Below are 27,021 nucleotides of genomic sequence, written 5' to 3' on the forward strand. Positions count from 1 at the left end.
GACAATATCCACCGCGACACCTGCGTCCAATGATGTTGTGACCTGGTCATAGAAGGCAATCAGGTTGGTCTGACAGGACCTGCCCCTGATGAATGCATACTGGTTGCCCCTAAGCATCCTCCTCCCTGCTGGTCCTTCCCAGATGTGCTCCTGGATAATTTTCTCAAAGAGCTTCCCCAGGATCGAAGTAAGACTAATGGGCCTATAGTTACCCATGTCCTCCCTCCTTCCTTTTTTGAAAATGGGGACCACGTTGACCTCCTTCCAGTCTTCTGGAACCTGGCCAGGACACCACGAGTGCTTGTAAAGCTGTGCCAGGGGCCCTGTGATAACCTCTGCCAATTCCCTCAGAACCCTGGGGTGGAGAACAGCTGGACCTGCTGAGTTGAACATGTCCTGCCCCTCCAGAAGTTCCCTAACCTGGTCCCTAACTCAGTTCCCTAACGCTTCTTGCTCATTACCAAAAAGTTTATCTTCTATTCTCAAATCTTTCCCTCTGTCAAGCCACTAGTGTGGGTATATTCTAGTATTTTTCAAAACTATGGAAGAACTATTGAATCTCAAGAGAGATTTTTCATTCTATGTTAAATGAGAAACATAGGTTTTTCTCACTGAATCTCATGAGAGGTTTTTCACCTATGTTAAATAAGAAAATTACTTTTTAAAAGAAGTAAGTGATATAAATAGTTTTTTTGGTTTTTTTGTTAATATGGCCCTTTGTTTTAGTGATCAAGTAAACATGTTGGAGCAAAGAGAATTATGAAACTAATAAAGAGCATTCTGAAAGAATCTGTTTACCAAGAACAAGTCAAACAGTAACATTATGTTGATTGACAGTCTTCTGGGCTTGTTGTCATAATACCCAACACCTGATTGGAACAGCATTATTATTAGGGGTCTACTTAAATCATGGAGAAACTAAACAATTTTCACAGATTGTTTATGGTATAAATAGCAAATTCCATGTATATTTCCTGGATGTACTCATACACAATATACAACAAAGTAAATTATATGTAGACCTGTAGAAAAAGTTTAGAAATTCTAATTTATCCTTACCTTAATAAAAACAATCCATTAAGGTAGGTGTCTATGTCCCTATGGGGGAAGGAGGGATGAGAGGGTGGCTGCCATCTTCTGTGTAGCTTGAGCCAGGCGGAGCAGCCCTTGGCAAGGCAACTACTGCCCTTGGTGCCGTCCTGCCAGCCAGCCCCCTTCTCCCCACAACCTCAAACAGCCTGCAAGGCTGGGCCACAGCAACAGCAAGGATTGCTGGCTGCCACTGGGAGTTTTTATTTTTGTAAGTTGATTTTGCGGGCAACCGCATATTTCATGTTTCCCTGAAATCCGCAGAATCTTGAATTGAGTAGATCCTTAGTTAGTAGTAGTAGTAGTGGTATTACTGTAGGATTAACAAGAGGTTTTCATAAAATTGTGATTAGTTTTTTGAGATTAACAGATTTTTTTTAAATACCATAATTCATCTAATTCAGCATTTTGTAACTCATATAATGTGAAAAGGTACTTATACAATTCTCTAAATTATATTCACTATGCAGACTGCCTTGATGATCTGTAATTGCAATGGTAATTTTTTTCTTTTGCCTAGGAAGTGCCACTGCAGCAGACAGCGCAGCCTACTTCAACGATAGTTCGTCCAGCCTCATTACAGGTTCCTAATGTACTGCTTGCAAGTTCTGACTCAAGTGTTATTATTCAGCAGGCAATACCTTCACCAACTTCTAGCACTGTCATTACCCAGGCTCCATCCTCCAACAGACCAATAGTGTAAGTTGTACATCTTTGTAAAACAAGTTATTAGAGATTTTGAAAAAGATATTCTCTCCTTCACAGCCTGCATTTTAATTAATTTTCCTACAATTCTGAAGTATAGTAAATCTTCCTAAAATTTAGAAATTACATAGTATTTTTCCCTACATCCCTCATTCTCAAACAACAAAGTGAGTTTGCACTGTTGTCTTTCTACAAATTTCTGCATGTTTATTACTGATACCTAATCAGGAGTTTAAGAAATGTTACGTTTGGACAGGATTAAAGCAAAATTAATAATATATCAAGTTTTGTATTAAGAGATGAGATAATCATCAACTTCTATATATTTGTATCCTTTTAAAATATGTATTTCTCTTGTTCTTTTCTTAGGCCAGTACCAGGGCCTTTTCCTCTGTTGTTACATCTTCCTAATGGACAAACCATGCCTGTTGCTATTCCTGCCTCAATCACGAATTCTAACGTTCATGTCCCTGCTGCAGTTCCAGTAAGCTTACACATGACACATTTTACTTACTTATTTTGGAAAACACAGGTTTCTTCTTTTACTATAATTACAGAAATGTCAGGAAGATTTTTTGACTTCATTTGATTATATGATGGAGATTTTTGTAATTATTATACTACTTTTTGGTTTATTACTAATTTAGAATGATAAAGATTTTAGTTACTGTTCTAAATAGGCCTTGACTAGTTAGAAATACTTAAATTGCTATGAAAGGGATTGGTGCAATTTAAATATCTAAGTGGTAGAATACAGTTTTATAGAATTTCTTGTGTCTCTGGTAAGCACTAGTATCATACACCATGTGTGATGCTGTAATACTCAGTTTCTGTCATTTTCACTTTTTATAACTTTCCTTGTCAGCTTGTTAGACCCGTCACCATGGTGCCTAGTATCCCAGGAATCCCAGGGCCTTCCTCCCCCCAGCCAGTGCAGTCAGAGGCTAAATTGGTAAGTGGAGATTCTTTGATCTTCCAAACAGTGAATAACCCTGTTATTTGGAATTAAATCCTACTGCATATGTAGACAGTTAAACATGTTTGTTGCATTGTGACTTCTATTTGCAGTATATTTTGTTCTTACAGAATATAACTTCTTTGCTGTAATTGTAATGATGGAAAAATGAGAGCTATCGTGCGGTGGTCAGGGGGTTTGTCAGAAATGTCAATATGATTCTTAACACCAGGACAAAAATATGTTCCTGAATTCAGTAGTGTTACAATGTGTAAAATTGGATAGCTACATTGTAAAATACTTTGAGGCAGATCATATTTTTAACTCAGTCTTTCCCCCAATGTTGAAGGCTGGGAACACTGTGTTAAGAGGCTTTGGAAGAAGGAGGAGAGACAAACTTACTGTCTTGTTATCAGTGAACCTTATCTCTACTACTAGAGAAGCAGAAATAGAGAAGCAGACAATAGAGAGACAGGTATTTTGCCAAAGATGTAGGGTTCTGAGGAAAAAGACTGCAAAAGATTTACAGTTGTTATAGATTTTGAAAATCGGATATCTAATATAAAAGCCTAAGTCTGTCTGTCTGTCTGTCTGTAACACTTTATTTGCTCTTTGTTTGGCTGACAAACAGCCAATCAGAGTGTGAAGAAGTGTTCCAACAGAAGGCAGCCCACTGCCATGATGGTGAGGACACAGGGGACTGAAGTGGGGGGCGAGGCCAGCACAGCTTGCCCTGGTCCCTCCCACCCTATTCCCTGGAGGCAGTGGCAACACAGTGGACGGAAGGGGGGTGCTCCCTGCAGGTAACACGGAGGGCTTGGCCCCAATGCGGGGGGGAGGGGAGTGGGTCTGGGCTCAACACCGGGGGGGGGGGGGCAGGCCCGAGCTGGGGAGAAGCCAACCCGCCATAGCGGGGGGGATGAACAGTGGGCTCAGCCCAATGCGGCCACAGCAGCAGCTAGGGGTGGGAAGCAGAGGGCCTTCTCCCCCCCTTGGGCCCTCGCCCACTCCTCTCTCACCCCCTTCCCCCGCGTCAGCCCCAAGCCCGCTCCTCCCATCCCCAAGTGGGCCCAATGCGGGTGGGGGAGGAGCAAGCATGCTGTGGGGCCAGGGAAGGACTGGGCCTGAGCCTGATCCTGGGGGAAGGGGGAGCGAGCCCAAGCCAGGGGAAAAGTTGGCCTGCCATGGCAGTGGGGGGGGAGGCCTGGCCCGACCCGGCCTGGTGCAGCCCAACACGGCAGCTGCAAGGGGAGGGGAGGAGCGAGCCTCCTTCCCCCGTTGGGCTTGGGCCCACTCTTCCCCCACCCCTGCTCCCCTGTGTCAGCCCGGAGCAGCTCCTGTCCCCCTGCCCGCTCCCCAGGTGGCCCAGCTTCTCCCCACCCTCGAGCCTGGTCCTTCCCTGCATCAGGCATGGGCCCACTCCTCCTTTTCCCCCGCTGCTCTGGCGGAGAGGGGGGGAGTGGGCCCAGACCCCAAGCAGCAAGAGGGAAGGGGGAGCAGGCCTGGACCCGGGGGGGGACGGACAGGACTTCATCCCTGCCCACATTCCCCCGCCATCATTCTTGATGGGCAGTTGGCAGATACGCCTGTCAGCAGCTAGAGGTGCAGGGCCCCAGAACCCCCCTGCACCTATCTCTTTAACAGCTGGCAGGCTTCGTGGCCTCAGCAGGGGCTAGCAGGTCTGCAGCTTTCACCCTGCTGCACTTTAACACGCACAGTGTCACCCATGTCATGAGTTTTGCTTGTCCACAGCTTGACATACAGTTTCCTCCAAACCCCTGCACCTATCTCCTTGAAACTTGGCAGGCTTTATGGCCTCACCAGGGGCCCCCACCCCTGCAGGTTATGGCTGAATCTCCAAATCCAAATTGGCCAAATTGAATCGGGACAGTGATTTGAATTACCAAACCAAATCACTGTCCCTCCGAATTGGCCAAATCCAAATCTGAAGCAAATGCTTGCTGCTTTGCACAGGCCTACTGCATGTAAACCCTTGTAGGTAATCACCATTTGGACCATAGATAGCTTGAAGAGTCACTCCAAGACTGTTTGGAGCCGTCATCGGTGGGTGAGAGAGAAACAGCACTGAGATACTAATTCTGTAAAATCCTTTTAGGTCAGGAGCAGACAGGACAAATATCAGTTTATGAACTTCCTTTTTGGCCTGAACCCCAACCCTCAGTATGCTGAGTAATAATAGTGGAAGTATTTTCTACTGCAATCCTGGCTAGCTTCACTTCTCTGCTTGGTTTAGTGTGCAGAGTACTGCAAGAGGGGAGAGGAGGTGATACAGGCTGTTTCTTCTCTGTCCCTTCTCTCACACTTTAACACAATTGTAGGCAACCTTTTCCAGCTCCAAGCCAGAATGATCCACCTCAGGTCAGAAGTGAGTGGGTGAGCACATGCTAGGTTCTGTCTGCAGCTGACACTTCTCCCCACAGCAACATGGCGAGAGTGCCCACACCTGAAGTCCCCTACCACCAAATGTCATCAAAGCCCCATATCTATGGGACAGATGCAACGGGCCTTATGATGCTGACCTCCATATTAAGGGAATGGGGAAAGGAGTCCTTCATTTTTGGAAAACAAATAATTGTAACTGCTCTCAGGAAGAATGCATTCATTTTGAGTCTGAGTAGAGATGAATATAAAAGATGGGAAATAAGTAAGAATAAGAATTCTGTTGCCTTAGATTGTCCTGTCCCACAGAATTAAAATAATTTATTACAACTTCAAGACAGGAGCACCAAATAATTTTTGTTTAGTTAGACAAGAAATTAGCTGGTTAAGTGTAAAAATAAATCACACAGTATTATGCTTTTATGAAGTTTTAGATGTGAAACATAGGAACGGTAAAAGCTTTTGACATCACATAAGAAAATGCAATCACTCAGAGAAGGCATAGAAATAGCATAAAGAAAAACAGAGGTTGTTAGACTTAAAATTTAACAGTCTCATTAGTTTTCTCATTAGAATTTAGCTAATATGTGCACTTCAGTGATCGCTCATCTACTTTAAATGAGATGGTAAAAGGATACTTATATTTGTTCTTTCCTTCCTTGTCTCCTGAATGAAGAATGAGCAGAATATATCAGAATGGTGTCTGTTTTTTGCCCATTTGCTTTATAGGGAGTATTTATTCACAAAAATAAAAAATTTAATTTCTTATTACTCTTAAACTTAAGACCTTAAGTTTAAAGGACCTTAATGAGAAACTTAATGATTATAGAGAAATGTTTCCAACAAAAAGATTATTTTAGGCAAACTAACAGCTAAGAATATGTCAAGGCATTGTGGCTAGAAACCATGGCTTACCATTTTTGTTAAGTCGTATTTGATTTTCAAAACCTATAAATCTTTATTCACAACACCAAACCCTTTCTTGTTTGTTTCTTGCATGTTCTAGTATGCAGGTTACATTTAACATTAAAAGTTTTCAGACAGGATACAGTGAATTATTTCTGCCATTTTTGGTGTTTTCTGTTAAACCAAATGTAGGCTTAGATGCATACTTTTTATCAAAGAATACATTTAATTATTTGTGATCCTATTAATATATCCTTGATAAAATTGAATAAAATATTTTTTTAAAAGTACACTCCTGTTGTCAAATTAAATTTAATAAGCAAAATGAATCGATACTATTTATTTCTAGCTATACACTATTTATGAGTCTTATGCGTTTTATGTAGTTTTTAACTATAGTGATATATTAAAAACAAGACTGCAGAGTTTTTTGGGTTTTTTCTTTAAGAGACAGTTTAAATGTGCATTATTTGTTATGAGTTTTTCTCATATTACACTAAGGAACTATAATGTAAACACATAGTTGTTAAGTCAACTGGTTGCCAGATTGAAACTATTTACTGTATGTATAACAAACAAGCTGTGAAATTGGAATGGCTTTACATTTACAGTAAAAGCTCTGTTAATCTTTTACAGAGATAAAATGGGGGATGCCGGTTAATCAAATATTCTGGTTAATCAAATATGTACTGTCTGGTGCACTCCCCGGTGTCAGTGTGGCAGGGGACAGGGAGCGGGGCCCCGCACAGGCTGCTGTTTCCCACGCAGTCTGCTTTGCCCTGGGCTGTGGGCAGAAAAAGTGGCGAAGAAAAACTCAGCTCGCGGCAGCGAAACCGGAAGTCCCCTGGAAGTGGTACTTCCAGTTTCGCTTTTGCCACGTTGCTCGGATGCCAGTTAATAGAATTTTCCGGCTAATAAAGTGCTGGTTAACACAGTTTTAACTGTACTAAGTATCTGAAGACCTGTGTCATTTTATCTGTGATTAAAACTTTGTTTGCTATAATCCAAAGACTGAAATTTCAAATCTTAATATATTGCCTTGCAACTCTCGATGTGTGTTAACTATAAAACAATAAAGTTTTAAAACACACTTATTTGATAGATTCCAACTTTTGTAGAAATCCTGTATAAGATAACTGAGGTATTGTTTGAGGGCCTTAATCTCCTTTTTTGGTAAGACATGTGAGACATTGTCCAAACTAAGAAAGATCCTAATCATACCCATGTTTCTATCATGTCACCATGTTATAAGTGTCTACAAGGATGACACATTTTTTTTACTTAGTGGCAAAACTATCAATATCATTCCAACTAGAGAAAAGTCTCCTGCCATTTCTAATAGTCCAGGCAACATTATAAATACAAACAGAAATGGTGTCCATCAGGTACAGCTTTCCTTTGTTTTATTTGTTGTTCTTTAAGTGGAAGGATAAATTTGTGGTTAAAACAAAGAAGTTAGTCAACTTAAAGTGTATACTGGATAGCTAAGTCCTTTGCATGCTTTGGAAAATTCCATTTGTACTCTGTTACCCATTCATAGAATGCAGAAGTCAGATTCTAAAGGCATTATTCAATACTAATTGGCTCAAGCTAAATGTTTTTCTTAGCTTGAGAGCATATATAGCCAGTTACTTCCATTCACTTGGGCATTCCTGTTCATCTTTATGTAGATCATTTAGTTAAATAATTTCTTAAATGATGTTTCATTATGAGTGATGGTTTTGAAGGTAGGCCATCCTTTACTCTGATTCCCGACTCACCTCAGTGTTTGCCTCTGTTCCGCTTGCAGAAAGTTGTTACACCACGCCTCCCTTCCTCCTTTCAGTGGGGTGGAGAAAGAGGTCTGTGTTTCATGATTTTCATAAAGGAGATGTTTTCTTATTACAGTCTAAAAGTACTTACATTTGGAATATAATTATTTTTATGTGCCATTGGTAAATATTTAATTTCATGCTTGCCTTTTAGTTCCTTATCTAAATACCACGCTTGCACTGCATATTTTGATAAATACCTACTGCTTCCTTACTACTTACATATAGTCAAATTTGAACACACAAAAACCATCAGTTTCTTTGCATCTGTATCGTATGTTAGCAGAAGCAAGCTTTACTAAAATAGAGATTTTGTTTAAAAATGTGTTTGTTACAAATAAGTAGTCAGAAAAGATGCTTGTTGGTTTTGGGTGTTACTTGCTTACGTATGTTAGGATTAATTGTTCATATTGGTTTTCCAAGAAGGCAAAAACCTACCATCCTTGGAGAGAGACTAGCTAATGTGTCTCTCAGGCTGAATGTAGCCTGCGCTTATGTGTTAATCTAAAGAGGGTCATTCTGCCCATTATTTGAATTCTAATTATGAGCATCTTCTAAAGTCTTACTTGAGTTTCTAAAGCTGCTCTCTGGTGACATTTTGAAGTGTTACAAGCCTGGAGTTATCCAATGTAATGTTCAGCTTTACCTGTCATTCGATTGGTTGGGCTGTGTTCCACTGCCACACGTGTGTTTGAGCTTTGCTGTAGTGTCAAGATTGCACATCTGTAAATGTTTACATAGTTACAGCCTTCCTTGGATTTGACTTGAAAGCACGTATGGGGTCTTTGAAGATGTATCAGTGAGTCTGCTGGTGCTAACATACCAAAGTATTTTAATTTCACTGTTTCTTCCAGTTCAGTTAAATTTTGTACGGGTATTAATCTGCCAAAACAAATGTGCAAACACAATGGCATATTGACATTTTGAATATATAATTTAAGTAATTGTATTTTTTTTTAATTTTGGCTTATCTGTCATTTTGATTAAATTCCCAATTTGGAGTGCCAGACTCCTTTTGGGTGACTAGTGTTGGCATTTCATGTGAAGAGAACTGCTGGGCTGTCACTGATGGACCCCAAGTTCATTCTGTTTCTTTGTTCCACTGGTCTAATATGCATTACCTCTGCTTGCCATGTTAATTGCTATCAACACCCTGTAGGGTGGCAGTGGTGTGAGCCTGAGTGCATTGGGTGAGAAGAAAGCGCAAACATGCAGAAATTGGAGGAAGTGGAGACTGGTAGTAGAAACCAAGAATGGAAAATAAAATCAGGAAAAAATATAGAGAAGGAAAATAAGATAAATGGAAAAGAGAATAAAGATAAGGTGGGGAAAGAAAATCAGAATCTGGTTAGTTATGTCTCGGTGGGAGAATCAGTGAAATATAACTGTGTGTGTGTGTGTTTTATATATATATATATATATAGTGTACTATGTTATACATGCTTCAGTGCTGATGCATGCAATATGTAATTAGGCAATATGACGTGTTTACATTTCTTAATGCAATATGAAATTTATTTTACTTTAAAAAATTAGGTTTTTTTATTTGGATGTCATTGTACACAAAGGTTTAGTTTGTATGAGGCTCTGTGCTTATGTATGTTTGGATGTCTTCCCTTCCATTGTAATGGGGTGAAAAATATTGCTAGAGACCTGTTTCTCAAAATATTTATTCTTCTAAAAATCTTTCTTAAAGATTACGTTTTTTACACTCAAGATGGTATTTTAAAAGAGTGTTAATTCAATGAGTCTTATGTGAAAATCAGCTCTTCAGATCAAGTATGAAAGATGTTTCATAGTTAATTTGTACATTTATACACAATGGTTTAATGTCCATTGTTATACCAGATTCTTAAAAATTTTCTATACACTTCACTAAAACCACATTCACAATGTATTTTGATGTTACTAGAATATGCACTTTACAGTAAGTTCTGTAAAAAGAAAAGTATTCAACGTTAATATACAGGAGGGCTAAGTTACTATAGAAATGACTTTAACACACAAAAAGGTGATAGATTACTTCTGGTTATATAGCATAGTATTCATTAACATGCAGTTTGAGGATACAAACAAAAAACATTAGAGAAAACATTTCAAGTGAATTACACAAGTTTTCTAAGAAATTAAAAATATATTGTTAAACTTAAGTTTTACTCTGCAGAACCTTCCATATAAAGCCTTTTGTGACAAACTGAGAAATATCTTGAACACAGTGGGTAGCCAGTAGGTTTTCTGCAGGGGGTTTCTACTGAGAGCTGACAGAGGGCAGTTTGGCAAATGTTCAGAAACCTACATTAACTTGGTTGAGCCCGGCATGGGACCTTGTGTTCAGCAGAATTCTTCTGACCTGCCTCTCTGCATGCCGAGCTAATCAGCAAACACCTAATGAGCCTACTCTGAAGAAACAGACCCTCTCCCAGCCTACTTCATTTTCACACATTCTCTGGGGGTGGAGAGACAAGACTTCATGAGGACTGATGATGCTGCAAAGACCACAATAATGATAATTAACTTGCTGAATTTAGAAGATTATGCTGTTAATTAGTTGCAAAATAAAGATAAGTAATAGAGCAGCAGATGGTAGGATAACACCCAGGAGAAGGAGGGTTATTACTCTGATGAGCTTTTGTGGCAGATATGAAATATGGATCCGACTTTTTCATAAATTGTTTCTAGAGGATATTATCTTGTTTCTGTGAGCTGTTGATGGAGTGATCTACTCCTACCAAATTTTGACAGATTTGATAAGGATTTGTTTTCAAGGATTCACATGCACAATAAAACTTTATACAGAGACATATATTAATATTTTTATGTCAAATTTCAATTTACCAACAATAACTTAATCTGAGTTAATGTGAAGATGGTAATTAAGCAGAGTTACCAATTAAGATATAATAATAATTCTAATGCTTACATTCAAATAGTTCAGATCTTTTGTACATGTTAAAGTATCAGATTTTTAAGAACTGAAATTCTTATTTTTTGGATGACTACCATATTATTTAGTAGAAGTATGTCTATCGCATACCAAGTATTGGAGTAATCACTCGGTATCATTTGAAATGGTATTGTAAAATACAAGGCTCTCCTTGTTTAGCTCTATTTTTCTAAATTATCCAGTACTATTTCTTTATTCAATTTTCCCATTGTTTCTGCTATTTTTGATAACTCACCTCTAGTAAATTTGTTTCCTTTACATTTTTCTCAGTCTCTGCAGTGTTTCTTTAAAGCAGAGAATCATTTTGTATTCCTATCTTTGTGATAACCTCCATTTTGTTTCAGTTGTACAACTAGTTTTCAAATGGCTTTTATTTACAATTGCATGCCAAAATAGTATTTTTAAAACATGTAACTATTAGCTTTCTATGTATTTTATACATTCTATGCACTCATTACATTAACAGAGCTTGTGGGTCGTAAACAGTATTTGAAAGTCCTTTGTACTTGTTGGTATTCATTGTGCAGTACAGGCAGTAATATTATGTGACTTTTTAAAATGAATGTATTGTAGTATAAAAGAAGAGTATTTACTTTGGCCAAGTTAACATCAGAACTTTAATTTTTGGATTTTCTGTTTGATTTTTAACTGAAATTTCAACATTGTGTTAAGAGGAGGGAAATTTTTATATTTAATTCTATAGAATCATAGGAATTTGTAGGTAAAAAAATACAAGTGTTGAACAAAGGTAAAAGATTTTTTGTTTTGCCAAGGTCAAAGATTTCATATAAATTAAGTCTAGAATAGACAACTATATCATATAGGATGGTCTGGTCTCTTCTGTTTCACAGGCCATTACCTATCACTCAAATACCATATAAGCCAAATAATTGAATAACAAAATAGTTCAGTGCTCTTATTTGCATAAAACAGATTCTGACTTTGAATTGGTAAATATGTGTCTCAGAAACATTTATTGAAGTCAGAATAGAAACATCACATATGCTTCTAAGAAATCACTAGTTTAGCTTCCAAATCTATCAGCAAGCCATAATCCAAGACTAATTTGTTGAAATTCTCAGATGATGATTAAAATTGTCAAATGTATTTGAGAAAAATCAGGTTTTTCAAATGATTTGTGAAGAGAAAATGATCTCATATTTGTCATATTACAAAATGTGTATCAAGCTCTGGAAATAGAAGATTTAGTTGATTATTCAGTACATCTCCCTGTCAGTTTTGGAAGTGTTGCTATATTTAAATAGTAGTAGCTTTGTTTTCAAAGAGAGAGAAAAATATTCTTCTGTATTCCGTATTCATTACACAACAGTGTTTAATGTGAGCTGAGTGAGAAAAGGGCCCGCTTACCTTTGACGCTCCCCCTGTTTGACTGGAATTATTAAGGCTTCAAGTTTGAGAAGTGGAGTCTTTTTTTTTTTTTCAAGGTTGTATTAACAAGGCACAGGCAATCTTTTGTGTAATATAACCTGTGTCTTCATAATAGTAAAAGAATAGTTTTTATAAATAATTTTAGGATTTGTAGAATGTTATATAATACAACAGAAATAGTGGTTATACACTGAGACCCACAAAATTGTGTGAGTTTCTGGTTCCCTCCCGATTTCCTCCAGTTTTCTTGTGGCATTGATGTTCACTCAGGCTGAGTTCCTTAGCTTAGGGGAGGGCTGCTGGTTTGGTCATAAATCTTTCTCTATCAAGATAACTGTTTTAGCAGCACCCACTGTGTTCCTGTCAGGAAAATGTGTAGTATTAATACCATAAAAAGGAGGCAGGGCCTAATTGGTACTTACTTCTGTATACAAAAACAGTTAAAGGAATGCTAATGTTGCAGTCAGCCTCTCAAAAATTAGAGAATATCATAATCAGTATTGTCCATGTACCATTAATTTAGTCTTGCATTATGAAACTCTTTGAATTTTTAGTAGAGCCAGAGGCTAATGCCTGCTCACCTAAGTCTTAATGTAATGCACTAAGTACAAGAGAATATCTTATTTGTGCTTTGTAACCTCCTTCCCCTTTCACTGTTCATCCTAAGACCTGAATGTAGCAGAGGTCAAAAATAATAATGATTATGTCATTAAAAGTTGTCAGATAGATCTATGCTTAAGGGGGTTGTATTAAATTTGTGTGGAAAATCTTAATTCCTGGGTTCCATAATTTTTAGAATGATTGACTTGACAACCTTAACATTTATTTAATATTTTTGTGAGGGATTTCCTAGTTTCTTCAAAAATCAACTTGAAAAATAAGTTCTGTCTTGTGGACAAATTGATTCCTTCATGGATTATCAGCTTGAACTCTGATTTTTATAAACGTAGTACAGACTTCTATCAACTGTTTAGTTAAGATTTATATGAAGTTTTTAAAAATAAGAATGCCCATACAGTGCCCTACGTGCCTGTCATGTATTTTCAAATTGCCTTTACCTAAAATAGTAACTAGTAACAGTAGTGTAGACTGTTGTTCTCTAAATGAACCAGTCACTAGAAGTAGCAGACAGCTTGTCAATGCTTGAATGCCTGTTTGCAAGACTGTGGACAAATGGTGGGAATCAAATCATAATTTCTATTTGTCACTCTAAAGGGGAGAGAAGCCTAGTGGTTAGAGACCACAACTCGCAACATAAATTTTATATTCATTGTGAAAGGCAGCTAATGTGATTTGTTATATACTAGATTCCTTTGCCTTGACAGATGTGAACTTGGATTTGAGGGCTTTTAAAAAAATTAGAGCTGCCGAGTTCACAAAAAAACCAGCAGAGTTGATGCTAGATCTTAATAGATCTTAATTGTCAACCCAGACCATCTTTTTATAGGTCAGAAAGAAAGGGTGGCTGTTCTGTGGAAGATCTAGTCATGTGCCTACTGAGTAGATGGCTTATCAAGGACTGAAAGCATGCTTATTTCAGTTGGTACCTAGGGAATTCTGTGATGAGATGAATATTCAAATGAATATTTAGAAACTTTATAGAAACAAGCCAGCAACAAACTGATCATGGACAGACCTGACTGTGTTTTCATGGGGATAGCAAATATGTACTGTCCCTCTTGCCAGCCTTCAAACCCTTGTATCAGTACTATTCCTCTTTCCAGACTTCAAACATGAAGGCTTTACAGCTCTTCAAATAAGTGATAGAAGACAGACATTTAACACAGAAAAAAACCTACCTAATTTCATCCTCTTGGGGTAAATCCTGAAACTTAGTTGAGCACTCTTGGTTGAAACTGTCCAAAAACATTGCTTTAGGTATGATAAACTTGGAAAATTCCATCATGCCCTGCTTCTTCTCCCCCAAGTTAGATGCTCTAGGAGCTTATATGCAAAATGTTGGCAATGTTACAACTAAGCATCATCACTGGTTACTCCTTTTTTCTTAACATATTCCTTTTGGTTCCAGATGATCTAGGACGATTAATATTTATGTTATTTCAGTTTAGCCCCTTGTAAGATTTGCAGGTACCCCAAGAATTTTCATCTCTTCCCACAATTCCCTTTGGCTTCCCAAGAAGGGAAGTCTTTTTGCAGTCATCGCCTTACAACTGAGGAGGATGAATAGCGAGTAGCAGGGAATAGCATACTCCTTCTTTACTGTACAGCTTGAGAAAACATGCCTGCAATTTTCCTTTTTTGCATACTTTTGTGTTACACAGCAAAGCTGAATGTAAATTTTAAACCATGAAGCACTCAAAGGATTTATTTACAGTTAGAAATATTTATTTGTTTAGGGTAATTTAATATATGTTATATATGTATAATATTTATTTAGGGTAATAAATATTGGGTTTTTTGTTTTGTGGAAAGTAGCTATAAGGTATAGTAGAGATTATTTGAGGGTTCTCCCCAGTTTTGTATATTTTAAATTATCAAATAATAGATTACTTAGTCATTACTAAAAATATACTCATCCATTTTTTAGTAGCAGTTGATGGTTCTAAGTACAGAACTAACCTTTGGAAATCTGTGTTGATACCATTTAACTTGTGAGGACACTGAATAAAATATTCTAGTAAGAGAAAATAGATTTGAAAACACACACAAATCCATGAATGGCCATGAGAATAAGTTAAGTCTCTCTATGTAGTGCAAGTATAAAAGCTTGTAAAGAGAATATGTTACCAGCTTAAAAATCTGCTGTAATTCCAATTGACAGTAAAACATTTATGGTGAAAGAATTGCTTTCCTTTTCAAAGGACAGTAAACATCATTTTCAGATAAGCCAGAACAGTCAGATCAGTTGTAAAATGTAGCACATGGTTTATCAGCTAAAATGTTAAGTTACTCTTTTGTAGATGCTTAATGAACAACTAATGTAAAACCTTTTGCAAACCGTGATATTACATTGTATTATATTAAGAACTTGCATAGTATCTTTACCTTTTCCACTACTATATGAATATTCTCACATCTGTGTAAATTGTAATTCTTTTATGCATACTGAAGATAATCTTGGAGCAAAGAATCTACTTAAAAACCAAATGTAAACCCACCAGCATTGTTTTTATTCCCCTAATTTCATCTGAAAGAAACGTTCTTTTTGATTTTATTGTTGCCTTTTTATCATTCTGCACCCTGTGTACTCCACTCCACCAGTGATGCTCACCAAAACCACTGTTTGTTCACTTTCACCACAGTTATCTCTGGTTTCTTCCAAGCTATGCTTTGCATATGGAATGAGGTGGTGGGCCAGTTAGATTGTTAATACTTCAGGAAAAGGTTTTTTGTTTTCTAAGTTATGTGTTTGTTTATTATCTTAGCATGTAAACTCATATTTTCAAGCGAGCTGCTAGTATGACCATAATGTAAATAATTAATAACTTTTATTTAATTGAACTTAACATCACATAGTCTGTTCCAGTATGAAAAATGTGCACAAATATTTTCTTTCCTTTCAGAGACTGAAAGCTGCTTTGACCCAGCAGCATCCTCAGGTAACAAATGGAGATACTGCCAAGGGACATGCTAGTGGATTGATTAGGACTCAGTCAGAGGAAGCCCGACCACAGTCATTACAACAGCCTGCTACATCAACCACTGAAACACCGGTATGACAGCAAAGTCAAGGTGTACTTCTGACTCCATTTACTGTTATACAAACCCTGTAATCCTCTTTCCATATTTTCTGTTTACCATACACTCAGCATTTATATTATACAGTTTTTTTGTTAGCATAGGTGTGTCAGCCAGAGGTGTGACTAGCTATTGGCCCTAAGCAGTGCAGCTGTGCTAGTAGAAACCCATAGCATCAATATAATTAGACATCTAATTACTTTTCACTGGCATAGATCAAGACAGGTGGGCTTACTATATGGATACAAAGTCTAGGTTTGTCAGTGTAGCTTTATCTGTACTGGAAGTATTTTGCCAGTATGCTGTAGCAGGATTCCTTTACCAATAAAGTGCTCCTAATGCTAGACATAGTCAAAAATCATAGTATATGTTACAAACATACTGAGGAAAGATGGTGTCATCTGTACTATAATGAACTGAACCTAAATTCTAAACCAGTTCCTTCTCATTTCTGTGACACAGTGATGTGGAATCTGTGGTATATGGTAAAAATTGTACAGCAAGTGAATATACGTCTGGAAAATGTCAGAAAATTCTTAATTTATATTGGTATTACATTAGACAAATATTTCAGATAACAAACACTGTTCAAAATTTTTTCAAGCGTATTGGGTTTCTGCCTAAATTTGCTTCATTTTTTACTTTCATAAGACTAAGACCCTTAACTGCATAATTGTGAACTGGATCCCCTGGGTGCAACAAAGGTTGTGAGCTTGTGGGTGCTATTTTTTGTTTTCTGGATGTTGGATGGGAATAGATTACAAATGGATAAGAGCATTGAGGCAAAGTAGGAAAGGGAAACAAGAAATTGGGAGTGATTTGGCACCCTTAGTGATTGAACTATTGACTTGCTTTTCTAGTCTGGAAAATCCTTTTGTAGAAAAATCAGTCTGGGTAACTTAAGACCATACAAACATCCATGCTCCACCTTCCTGAGGGTGCAGGAAGCAACCTGCAGGATGTATCTTTTTTTTCTTTTTACTTGTGTATATTTCAGATGATGACCTTCTTTGTGAGTCAGGGTATACTAAAAAAAATAATAAATTGGAGACTTTGCTTGTGAGCAGTTCACTCCTGTGGCTATGTAGGAATTCTTTCTTCCTGTAGCCCCACTGTCCTTAAAATTACATTATTTGTATATCCCTCCTGTTTGTTTCTCCAGGTGTGGATTTCTGTTAATGGAAAACCTAGTGTGAAACAACTTTCCTAAAATATTACTCAGGAGTTTACAAACTCTAGCTTACAGAGTTAGAACTTCAAAGAAGACAGGTCTAGAATGACTCTGTTGTAGCCTGAAAATAAAACTTTGGCTCTGTAGTACCAGACTGAAGCCTTCACATTTTATATCCTTTGAACAGTGACGTCACGTAGTAGTTTTCTTGAGGATACTCAGAGTAAAGCTCAGAGCAACACCTCCTTTGAAGGGTTTACGCAACAATTGTTGGGGACTAAGGCCCCCTTTACATGTTAAGGGTATTGTGCAATTAGCTGGTTAATTGTGCAGTTACCTGGAGACCAGCTACATGTGCATAGTAATTATCACACAATAAAAACCTCCAACAAGCTATAAAGTTGGACCTCGAAAATGTGTACTTACTAGGAGTGCACTGATAGAGATTTTTGGGGCCAATACCGATAGCTCATTTTTAAGAAGGCATATCAGCCAATACTGATTCAATTTATACCAGCCTAGCAGCTTGGAGAGCTGTGTGCAGCTGGTAAGTCTGGTGTGGTGGAGGGGGAGGGGAGAGTGGAGGAGCGTGGGGGTGCAGATGAAGGCCTCTGCGATGAGAAAGAAGTGGGGCTGGGGCAAGCATGGGACGGAGCCGCAGTTTGTCCTGGGGCACGGGGGGGTGGTAGCTCCTGCCCCTGTGCGCTGCTCATCCAGGAGCTGTTGGTCTGGTGCTCATCTGGCGGCTCCCGCTGCTCATCCAGGAGGGCATTGGGGGGGTGGAGGGGGCACACGTCCCCGGATCTGCACACAGTGAGGCGGAGTGTGCTGGGAAGAGCCCCGCACAGCCCCAGCCCCAGCCTGCCGCTGCAGCCAACCTGCCTCTCCCACGCAGATCCGGAGGCACACGCCTCCCCTCCCTCCCCACCATGCCTTCCCAGACAAGCGGCAGGAGCAGCGGCAGGAGCCACCAGACAGGCAGGCAAGGGCCAGACCAGCGGCTCCCAGATGAGCAGCGCCTGGACAAGCTGCAGTTCTGTCCTGCTCCCTGGCTGACCAGCACTTGCCCCAGCTCCACTCCTCCCTCACCACGGGGGCCTTGATATGCCCCCCCACGCCCCTTCCTTCCCCCCTCCTCTTCCACCACACCAGACTTACAAGCTGCCAGACTCTGCTCCTCACTGCCTACATGCTGCACTGTGGCTGCGTACATGCACGAGCATTTATCAGCCAAATTATTGGCCACGTCAGGCCAATTTCCAATACAATCAATTTTCTTTATATCGATGCCAATCTGATATTGGACCAATGTATCAGTGCACCCCTGAACCATACAGGTTGTGGCAGTATGAAACCCCTGGACCCTGAGGACTGCGGTAGCTGCAATCCCTAGGTCTCTGGGTTGCAGGAAACAGCTGGGGCCGGGGGTCACTGCAGGGGTGATTTCCACCCCCATCTCCCCCCTGCAGTTCTTTGGCCCCAGCGATTTCCTCGCACCCGTGGGATGGGGATTGCTTGTGCTGCAGTTCTCCAGCCCTGAGTGCTTCCTACACACCCCAGGACAGGGGGATCACCCCTGTGGTGATCCTCCAGCCCAAGAATGTCCCCACACCTCTGGGGCAGGGGGATCACTGCAGCAGGGATCCTCCAGCCTCAGATCTACATGGCCACCTGTGTAGTCAGGAGCCTGTGAAATGGGGTGCATGGGGCTCCTAGCCATGGAACCTGCTTCTTATCAGTGCAGGAGTAGTCTAGGATCAGGCTCCCCCTGCACTGGCAATAAGTTGTGATGGATTTTAATGCGTAATCTCTCAACTGCGCCTCCTGCCACGCATGTGTGGTATGGCAGGAGAAACTGTTGTGTGAATCACACATTCGATCCCATTGTGCCTTTACCTGTACATATAGAAAGGGCCTAAGAATAACAGTCTTCCCCTGCAGTGTTCTTGGAGGCTTTTTTTTAAGGCAGCTGACAAATTGTCCTAAATATTTGAGCTTAGCTTCGTTGTGTGCCATCTTAGCTTTGAAAACTCTTACAGTTTAAAGCCCATGAGGAGTACTTAGCTTTATAATGGCCATTTGCTTGGCCAGGAAATGGAGGAAACTTCACGTTCTTTCATGCAGGATATCCTTACCTGTTCTTTTTTGGAACAAGAGAATAAATACAAGTCAGAATGTAAAATGCAAAATGTAACTTCCCTTCCATCTCTGTGTCTTCAATCAACAGTGAGTTCAGTTAATTGCAGTTGCAAATGATAGCATTTAGACCTTGATTTGCTAGTGAAATCAAGTAGTAAGATTCAAATGGTATAATTTATGCTTATAATTGTTTGGTGTAAAAATAGAACTTTTTTTTTAAATTGGCCAAGTGTGCCTGAATTCATTTGAAAAGGCAGTTTCTCTTTTCTGTACAAGTTGAAATTGTGTTGTCCCTGTGTTCTGTCAGGCCTGGTGAAATTGTCTGGAAGAAAATATTTTCATATGTTCTGTATAACAAAATGTTCACATTCCTTATTTGAGGAGATCTTTGGATAGTAGAACCCCATTTTCTTATTTTTCTGAGGTACCAAAAAATACATATGATGGTATTTAAAACTTAGGAATCTTGGCCAAGATTTACAGAGTGCTAAATCCACATTTAGTACCTTTGTAAGATGCACAGAAACTTATTTTGAAGTTATCTTAGAAAACTCTTGCTGAATTTGTGGCTTTATTAAGCAAAAGTATGTTGCATAGGATAAAAAGGACAGTGGTTCCCCTGAGCCTAGAAGCCCATTTTGCTAGTATGGTTAACATGTAATAGTTTCTATAGCCAACACGCACAAGGGAGTGATATGGCTAACATGATATTCAGTTACCTTTGACCCCTGGGCTGACTGACCTGGAAGGTGCCAGGACAAGTAGGTTGTCTGCATTTATCAAAGGATGCTTTGAGATAAAGTTGACTATAACTGCAAAAATATGATCTATACACTGGTGCATAGTTACTCTTGACTTTCTATGAGCTAACTTTACCCTAGGGTAGAGTGACGTACAGTGACATACATCATGTGTCTGTTCCCTATATACACTAATGTGTGCCTACACCTATACTTAAGTTATTAATCTTTATGCAACATTTTGTGCAGATGTTACTCTCAGAAGCCAGATCTATATTTTCTTCTAGGTGGGCAGTCCTGAAAACACAAATGTAAAAGATCCCAATGTGTAGTCAGTATAGAGAAATATTTGCAAATGATAAATTCTTAACTCTCAGTTTAACTTCTCCAAGTCCCTTTTTGTCAGTCTAGAAGTCATACCCAGAGCTGTTGGACTTTGACTTGATTTTCAAATTAATAAAAATAAAAATGTTATTGAATGGGAAGACTGAGCGTCCACATCCCATTATGAGAAGAATTGGTTAAAGAAGCATTTTTATCAGATGACAGGACTTTAATCCAAGGTATTGTCACTGTAATGCAACTGTCCCTCTGTTAGGGGACTATATATTGCCCATGAGGGGAGTGGGGCATATGATGTAAAAGAAGATTTTAATTTCTAACTATTTGATCCTGTTTTTGGATTGGCATAGTTCCTTGATTTAATAAATATCAGTGCTTAGTTGAGATCATTTGACAAACATCTGGGCGTATATAGTAAATCATTAATTGGTCATAAACTATGCTATCAGTATCCAAACAGTTAAAAGCTTTTGAGGTGATAAAAAGAAACTATATGGAGTTATTGTCTCTCAAATTTCAGTTTTAAAAGTAATTTTGAATAATACCTATATATAATTGATGAGTCTGATATTGGCAACAGGATGGTTAAGACAATTTTTAAAACACCTTTGCTTCCAGGCTTACTAATCCTATATACTTACATACCACACACACCTTTTCCCCAGAAAAGACCCCTCCAAAATTGGGAGGCATGTGTTGAGCAAAGAAACTGATTTTCTAGACTGGGACTGAAGCATGTAATGACTTCCATGGGCTGTGTTTCTTTCCCAGTGCAAGAGGGAGAGGCAGAGTGCACCCTTTAGGACCACAGTTACCGTATATCATAGTATACAAGTCAAGCCCATATTTCTGATCAAAAAAGTTAGGATTTTTGTAGATCCAGTGTATAGGTTGACCCACATTTTATAATGATCCATTTGTAAAAAATTCCATGTACAGTAAGTATTCTCTTATAACGGGAAGAATTCAGAATGATCAATTGCCCCTGTGATTGTTTCTGATGATGGTTGTGCCAGCTATCACAAGTGAGAGGTTACGTGCAATGAACAATTTCCCAAGTACAATTTAAAATCCATCAGTCATTTTCATCATCAGAAGTGTCATCCCTAAACAGTTCCATCCAGTCATCCAGATGATTAATTGATCCTCATATGGATCCTTGACATTGGAAGTTTGTTTATATCAGAAGTTTCATGTAATTAGTGTGACCATGCTGTTTCAAAGGCAAACAAAATTTGAAACACAATATTTTTTTATTTTAAAGTATTAATGCAGTGTATAAATTGAGGTGGACATTTAGGGGTACGTATTTTGGCTTCAAACTTTGACTTATACATCATGAAATATGGTAGTTTTAGTCCTGTTATGTCTGCTGAGCAATAGAACTGTAGTTGTGAAGCTACAGCCAGTATTGGAGTGATGCTGAGTGTGGGTGCTGCCACACATTCAACCATGTTGAGCCCATGCTGTAGTAGTTAAGATTCTGGAGGGTGGGGAAATATTTCTTCATTCTTACCTCCCTAGACAAGGTGTGTGAATTATTTGGGGGAGTGGAATGTGAGTAAACAGTGTGTGTCAAATACCAAAATGTAGTGACATTTTGGAGCGCTTTAATCATGGTTAAAGTATTGGCAGAACTTTAAATGCAGCAAATAGTGAGCAAAACCATACTGAAAGCTAATAAACCATGGATGTACATTTAATTGATGTAATTAATGTTCTTTAGTGGAAAGACCTGAAATATTTGAATGTTTGACCAGAATAATTATGACCACTCTTCTGTCTATGTATGTGTCTGTGTGTATGCATATATATAATAAACTCTTAGATTAGAGTTGCTGGTTTTGTTACACTGGACACGGTGATTTTTTTTTTTTCCACTATCTTCAGGCATCCCCAGCTCAGCCCACACCACAAACCCAAAATACGGGTGGCCGTCGAAGAAGAGCAGCAAATGAAGATCCTGATGAGAAAAGAAGAAAGTTTTTAGAACGAAACCGTGCTGCTGCTTCAAGATGTCGGCAAAAAAGAAAAGTCTGGGTGCAGTCACTAGAGAAAAAAGCAGAAGACTTAAGCTCCCTGAATGGCCAGTTACAGGTACTTTCTTTTCTGTATTTTTGTTTAATAATCTGGAATCATGGAGCACACATTCTGTAAGGGGTTTAAAATATGAATAGTTTTCTAAAATAGAGTTGAATAGATAAGTTAGGAATTTAACATTAAAAGTGTTTATAGTTTAGGTATATTAAGAATGTAAGGGAACATAACTTCTAGGATTTGGGATCTCGCCCACTTGGCCTCTGTTCCATTTTAAATTATGACATAAACTGAGAGCAAGGCACGTTGGACTCTGAAGTGTCATGGGTGAAGTTTTACCTTGAACTTAGAAATATCTTGCTTTCATTAAGATCTGTTTTAATTTCCTTTCATTTTTAACTGCACTTTTTTCCTTTAAAGCGAAGGTAATGATCGTGAAAGGTGCCAAATTGACATCAGTAGAAACTGAAGGCCTCTATTTATCTACAGAGAAAGCGCAGCATACTTAGTGCCAGTGTAGATTTTGCCACACTGCCCTATCAGGGTGCTTCAATAGTATTCCTATGGACCATGTGGTATGAAAGGATAGCCCCATGAGCAGTTCCCCATCAGTCTTTTTGCTTCTGCTGAGATTATCAAGAAATGCTAATTAATGCCTGACTGTGATGTGGAACTCCATCAGCAAGCAAGTGGAGTGAAAAACTATCAATTCATTTAACTTCTAATCATGTAGTTGGTGGTGCTGGCATTTTGTTACCACTGTGAGCCAAAGGGTTGCACTGGTCCACTTGAATCTTTTACTACTTTTTAATAGCAGTTGAAACAGTGTTTAAAAATGTATAAATAAAATAAGTGTATATAAAGAAAATAATAGACATTAACATTTCTCATCAAAATATTGTAGAAAAAATTTACATTGCAGTTTTTTCATTGGAGAGTATCATAAATTATTTATTTTATACAAATGAAACAGAGTTACAGTAAAATACAGGAAATAGTGAATATGCAAAAAAAAATAAGGGTCAGAGCCTCAACTCATGCAAATCAGCATAACTTCATTGAAGGCTGAATCTAAATGTTTTGACATCCCAGTTTCAAAATGAAACTTGGAAGCAGCATTTCATATAAAAAAAGCTGGAAGGGACCTCAGGAGATCATCTAGTCCAATGGCACTCAAAAGTTTTCAGCCAGATAAGCAGTCCCAAGTCCATTTTTGGGCCTGATCCAGTATGTGGTGCTGTTTCTGCTGGGCTTCATTGTGCTCCAGCTTGATCCAGCTGCATGGGAGCCTGATTCCTCTGGCCTGGGCCAATCCAGTCTTGTGGGGCTTGAACATTTGGTGATGGGACAGGTGGCAGTTAACATGGGGAGATCTGTGGGCCAGATGACATGTCTGTCTAACTTATCCAAGCAAAGTGTTTGTCTAACCTGCCCTTGAAAAACTTAATGATGGAGGGATGGTTTAGACAGCGATGATCCTTATTAGAGCATGGGAATGGAATAAATCAGGGTACCCCTGGCCTGCAGAGCCATGCCATCCAGCCCACAGGTTTCCCCGTGTTAATCGCCACTGGTCCCATCACAAATTGCCTCTTTAGGTAATCTGTTCTGAACTTAACCATGCTTATCATTAGATAATTTTTCCTAATATCCAACCTACACATATGTACCCATTACTTTTTGTCCTGTCCCTTGTAGACACAGAGAACAATTGATTGTCATCTTGATAACTTTTTTGTATTTGAAGACTGTTATCAAATCTGTTTGGCCTTCATATGTATTAGATTGATCTTATGATGCACTGATTTTCAAGAAAACTGTAAGATAGAAGAGGAAGAAAGGACAAATAACAGGCAAAACATTTTCAAAAATTAATTATTTGGCCTAAAGAGCAGAGTTGAGTATGTTTTTCACTAACCCAATAGAAAAATCAGGAAATAATTCTGTTGAAATCAAGCTGAATAACTTGCAGTTTTTGTTTTGGTATGGGGAGAGAGGTGGGGGGAGGGGGTGCAGTTTAAAGCAGTGGTGCTTAACCGTCTCATCCAGCAGGCCAGATGGGCAGTGCCCGGTCCCTCTGTGGGCCAAATCCTGCTGGTAGATCCAATCTGCCACCTAGAGCATGCACAAAGGGCCCCATCTGGATGTGTGGAAGGGGGTTAAGAAGGAGGGACAACCCAGCCTCTCTCCAGCTGTGCAGGGGAAGGGGCCTTGGCTCAGCCCCAGTCTGGTCATATGGGGGGAGGGGGCATGACTTCACCCCAGTCCAGCCCTGCAGGGAAGGCAGCATTGCCCAGTTCCTAACCTCACCAGGTAGGGAGGAGGGGGCATGCATGGCCCAGCCCTGCAAGGGGGAATGGAGTATGGCCTGACTACAGGAGGAGGAAGGCATGACCCAGTCCCAACCTGACCAGGTGGAGGGAAGGGAGAGTGGTCCAGCCCTGTTGGGTTGGGAAGAAGGGGGCTGGGGCAGCCCTTAACCAGCTGTGAAGGAGGGTGTGTGGTCTGGCACCCATGGGGAGGTTTGGTTAGAGTCCAAGGCTCAAGTGCAAGTCTCAAGTCCAAGGTTACAGTGTATTAAACTAACCATACCTCCTCATCTTCAAGGCTTCTTGGTGTCTCCTAAGATCTAAGCCTATTGCACACAGGAAATTTATACTTGAGCAAAGGATGCAAAGTTGTCATCCAGCTTCAAGAAACATTCATTATATCTCAATCCAAACAGTATATTTGAATATAATTGTATTGGTGTCTCCCCCAATCAATCACCACTCTATAAATGTTTCCTTAATACAGTAGCAGTCTTGAACTTCAGTATCCTATAATACAGTGATGCCTGGAAAATATATAGCACCTCACATAAATGCTATAAAGATAGATAACAGCAAGCTTATAAATAGAAATACTGTATTTTCTCACATACAGCATGTACCTTTTCCCTCAAAATTAGGGTGCTTGTATTAAGCGAGGGAGCTGATGGTTTGACCAGGGTAACTAGAAACACCCTGCTTTGATTCCTGTCCCACAATGCAACAGTTATTGCATTACTTCTCAGGGAGCTGAGAGAATCAGCTGACATAATGGGTTATTGTTCTTCACTCCTCAGGTGTTAATGATCATCTCTTCTTTTTAGTTGTCTTGGTGTTCTACTAATCAAGTTAACTTTCTGTAGGGCAATTTTGCTGTCTGGTAGCTGCTCCTGGTTTGTTTCCTCCTATCTCACAGCTTTGGAGACTCTTTAGCTCTTTTCAAAATCATAGATCCACCCATGGAGACCAATCTTAAGCAGCAGGTAGATTTTGAGCTTTAGTTGAATAGGAATAGGAGGGTGAGTCAGGGAAGATTAGCTTCTGTCCCTGCTTTCTTCTTCTTTTATGTGGCTGATGTAGATACAGAACAGCAACTATAATTTTGCATTAAGGTGGTCCCTGCTTTATGCAGCCATAAGTCTGGAAAAAACCTTTTTATTTCATTCTACCTTTCAAAAACAAGGTTTAGTAAAGTAGTATATTCCAGAGCATGTCATATGAGAGAAAATACAGTATATTTTTTTAACTTGACAGACTTTTTCATTGCTGTCTTTAGGTTCTAATCATGATTTCATTGATTAATGTTGTAATTAGGGATGTAAATATTTATTAAAAACACTTGTTTAATCTCCTCTAATTTTATCTATTAAACGATTAACTGATAACAGCAGCTTGGACACAGCTGCTGCTAGGAGCTGCTCCGGGCTCCCAGAGCCCTTTGACTGGGGAAGGGGGAGAGGAGGCAAGCACAGCCAAACAGCATATTCCACATAAAGCCCAGGGCTGGGAGGGAGGGAGAACCTGTGAAAAAGCAATGAATTGCTTAATTGATGAGTCATTAGGCTGCTTACTGCATTCATCTTTGGCTATGGGTACTAGACCCCCTTGCCCCTCCCTCTGCCCTTCTCCTCACTCCTTCCTCCCTCTCTCCTTCCTGCCCTGTCTTCTGGTACTGCCGCGTGGCTTCTACTCCCCTCTTCCCTGCCAGACTGTGCCTATCCCAAACTGGTAAGATAACTCATTATCATTGTTGTTATTGGTTAAATGATTAATCATTTAATCTTTCACATCCCTAATTAGTACATATAACAACTGATATCAGATCAAACTTCTTTGAAGTATACTGAAATTTAAAATATATAGCATTGGTACTGGCCCGATTTCAGTTTTTTAAAGCTGTTTTCAAGATATGCATGAATTGATTAAATCCAGAAATATCCCTTTCACTGCCATTCTCCTGTATCTGAAAACAGAGTCAATGATATTGTCATGAACAAATTGTAAGATTTCTCTCTGAATCATATATTATTAGTAGAATAAAACTTCATTAAATGTTATACTTAATATTCATTCCAGTCAGTTCTCAATATTAGCATTAGTATCTTGTACTTGAAGAGATCCTGGTATTCTCTCTTATTAACAGTAGAAGGATTCTTGTTTTTGCTATACTCAGAATCTTTATTCAAGATCCCATATTATAGACAGACCATAAAATTAGAACAGTTTTCAGGATACCTGAATAAAAAATTATGCTGCCATAGTAAGATTATTTTTGTCCTTATCGAATAGTAAACATTTCTACTTACCAGCCTCAGCATGAATACTTGTAAGCTGCTAAAAATTAGGGTGGAAGCTATTTTGAAGGAAGAATTGTTGGCATTTGCA

At 39.1% G+C, this 27,021-nt stretch overlaps 1 protein-coding gene across 3 annotated transcripts in view; it reads left to right on the top strand.

Annotated features, from left to right (window-relative positions):
• ATF2 (activating transcription factor 2) overlaps nucleotides 1–27,021 on the top strand; it is an 80,613-nt gene that overhangs the window by 37,520 nt on the left and 16,072 nt on the right. For all 3 annotated transcript variants that reach the window (XM_059727259.1, XM_059727260.1, XM_059727261.1), the window contains 5 exons: nucleotides 1,610–1,788; nucleotides 2,164–2,278; nucleotides 2,660–2,746; nucleotides 15,724–15,873; nucleotides 22,181–22,387. In XM_059727259.1, coding sequence (XP_059583242.1) covers nucleotides 1,610–1,788; nucleotides 2,164–2,278; nucleotides 2,660–2,746; nucleotides 15,724–15,873; nucleotides 22,181–22,387 — 738 coding nt within the window. The remainder of the gene's footprint in view (nucleotides 1–1,609; nucleotides 1,789–2,163; nucleotides 2,279–2,659; nucleotides 2,747–15,723; nucleotides 15,874–22,180; nucleotides 22,388–27,021) is intronic.

This window comes from Alligator mississippiensis, chromosome 4, assembly GCF_030867095.1.
Source record: "Alligator mississippiensis isolate rAllMis1 chromosome 4, rAllMis1, whole genome shotgun sequence".
Classification (NCBI taxonomy): Eukaryota; Metazoa; Chordata; order Crocodylia; family Alligatoridae; genus Alligator; species Alligator mississippiensis.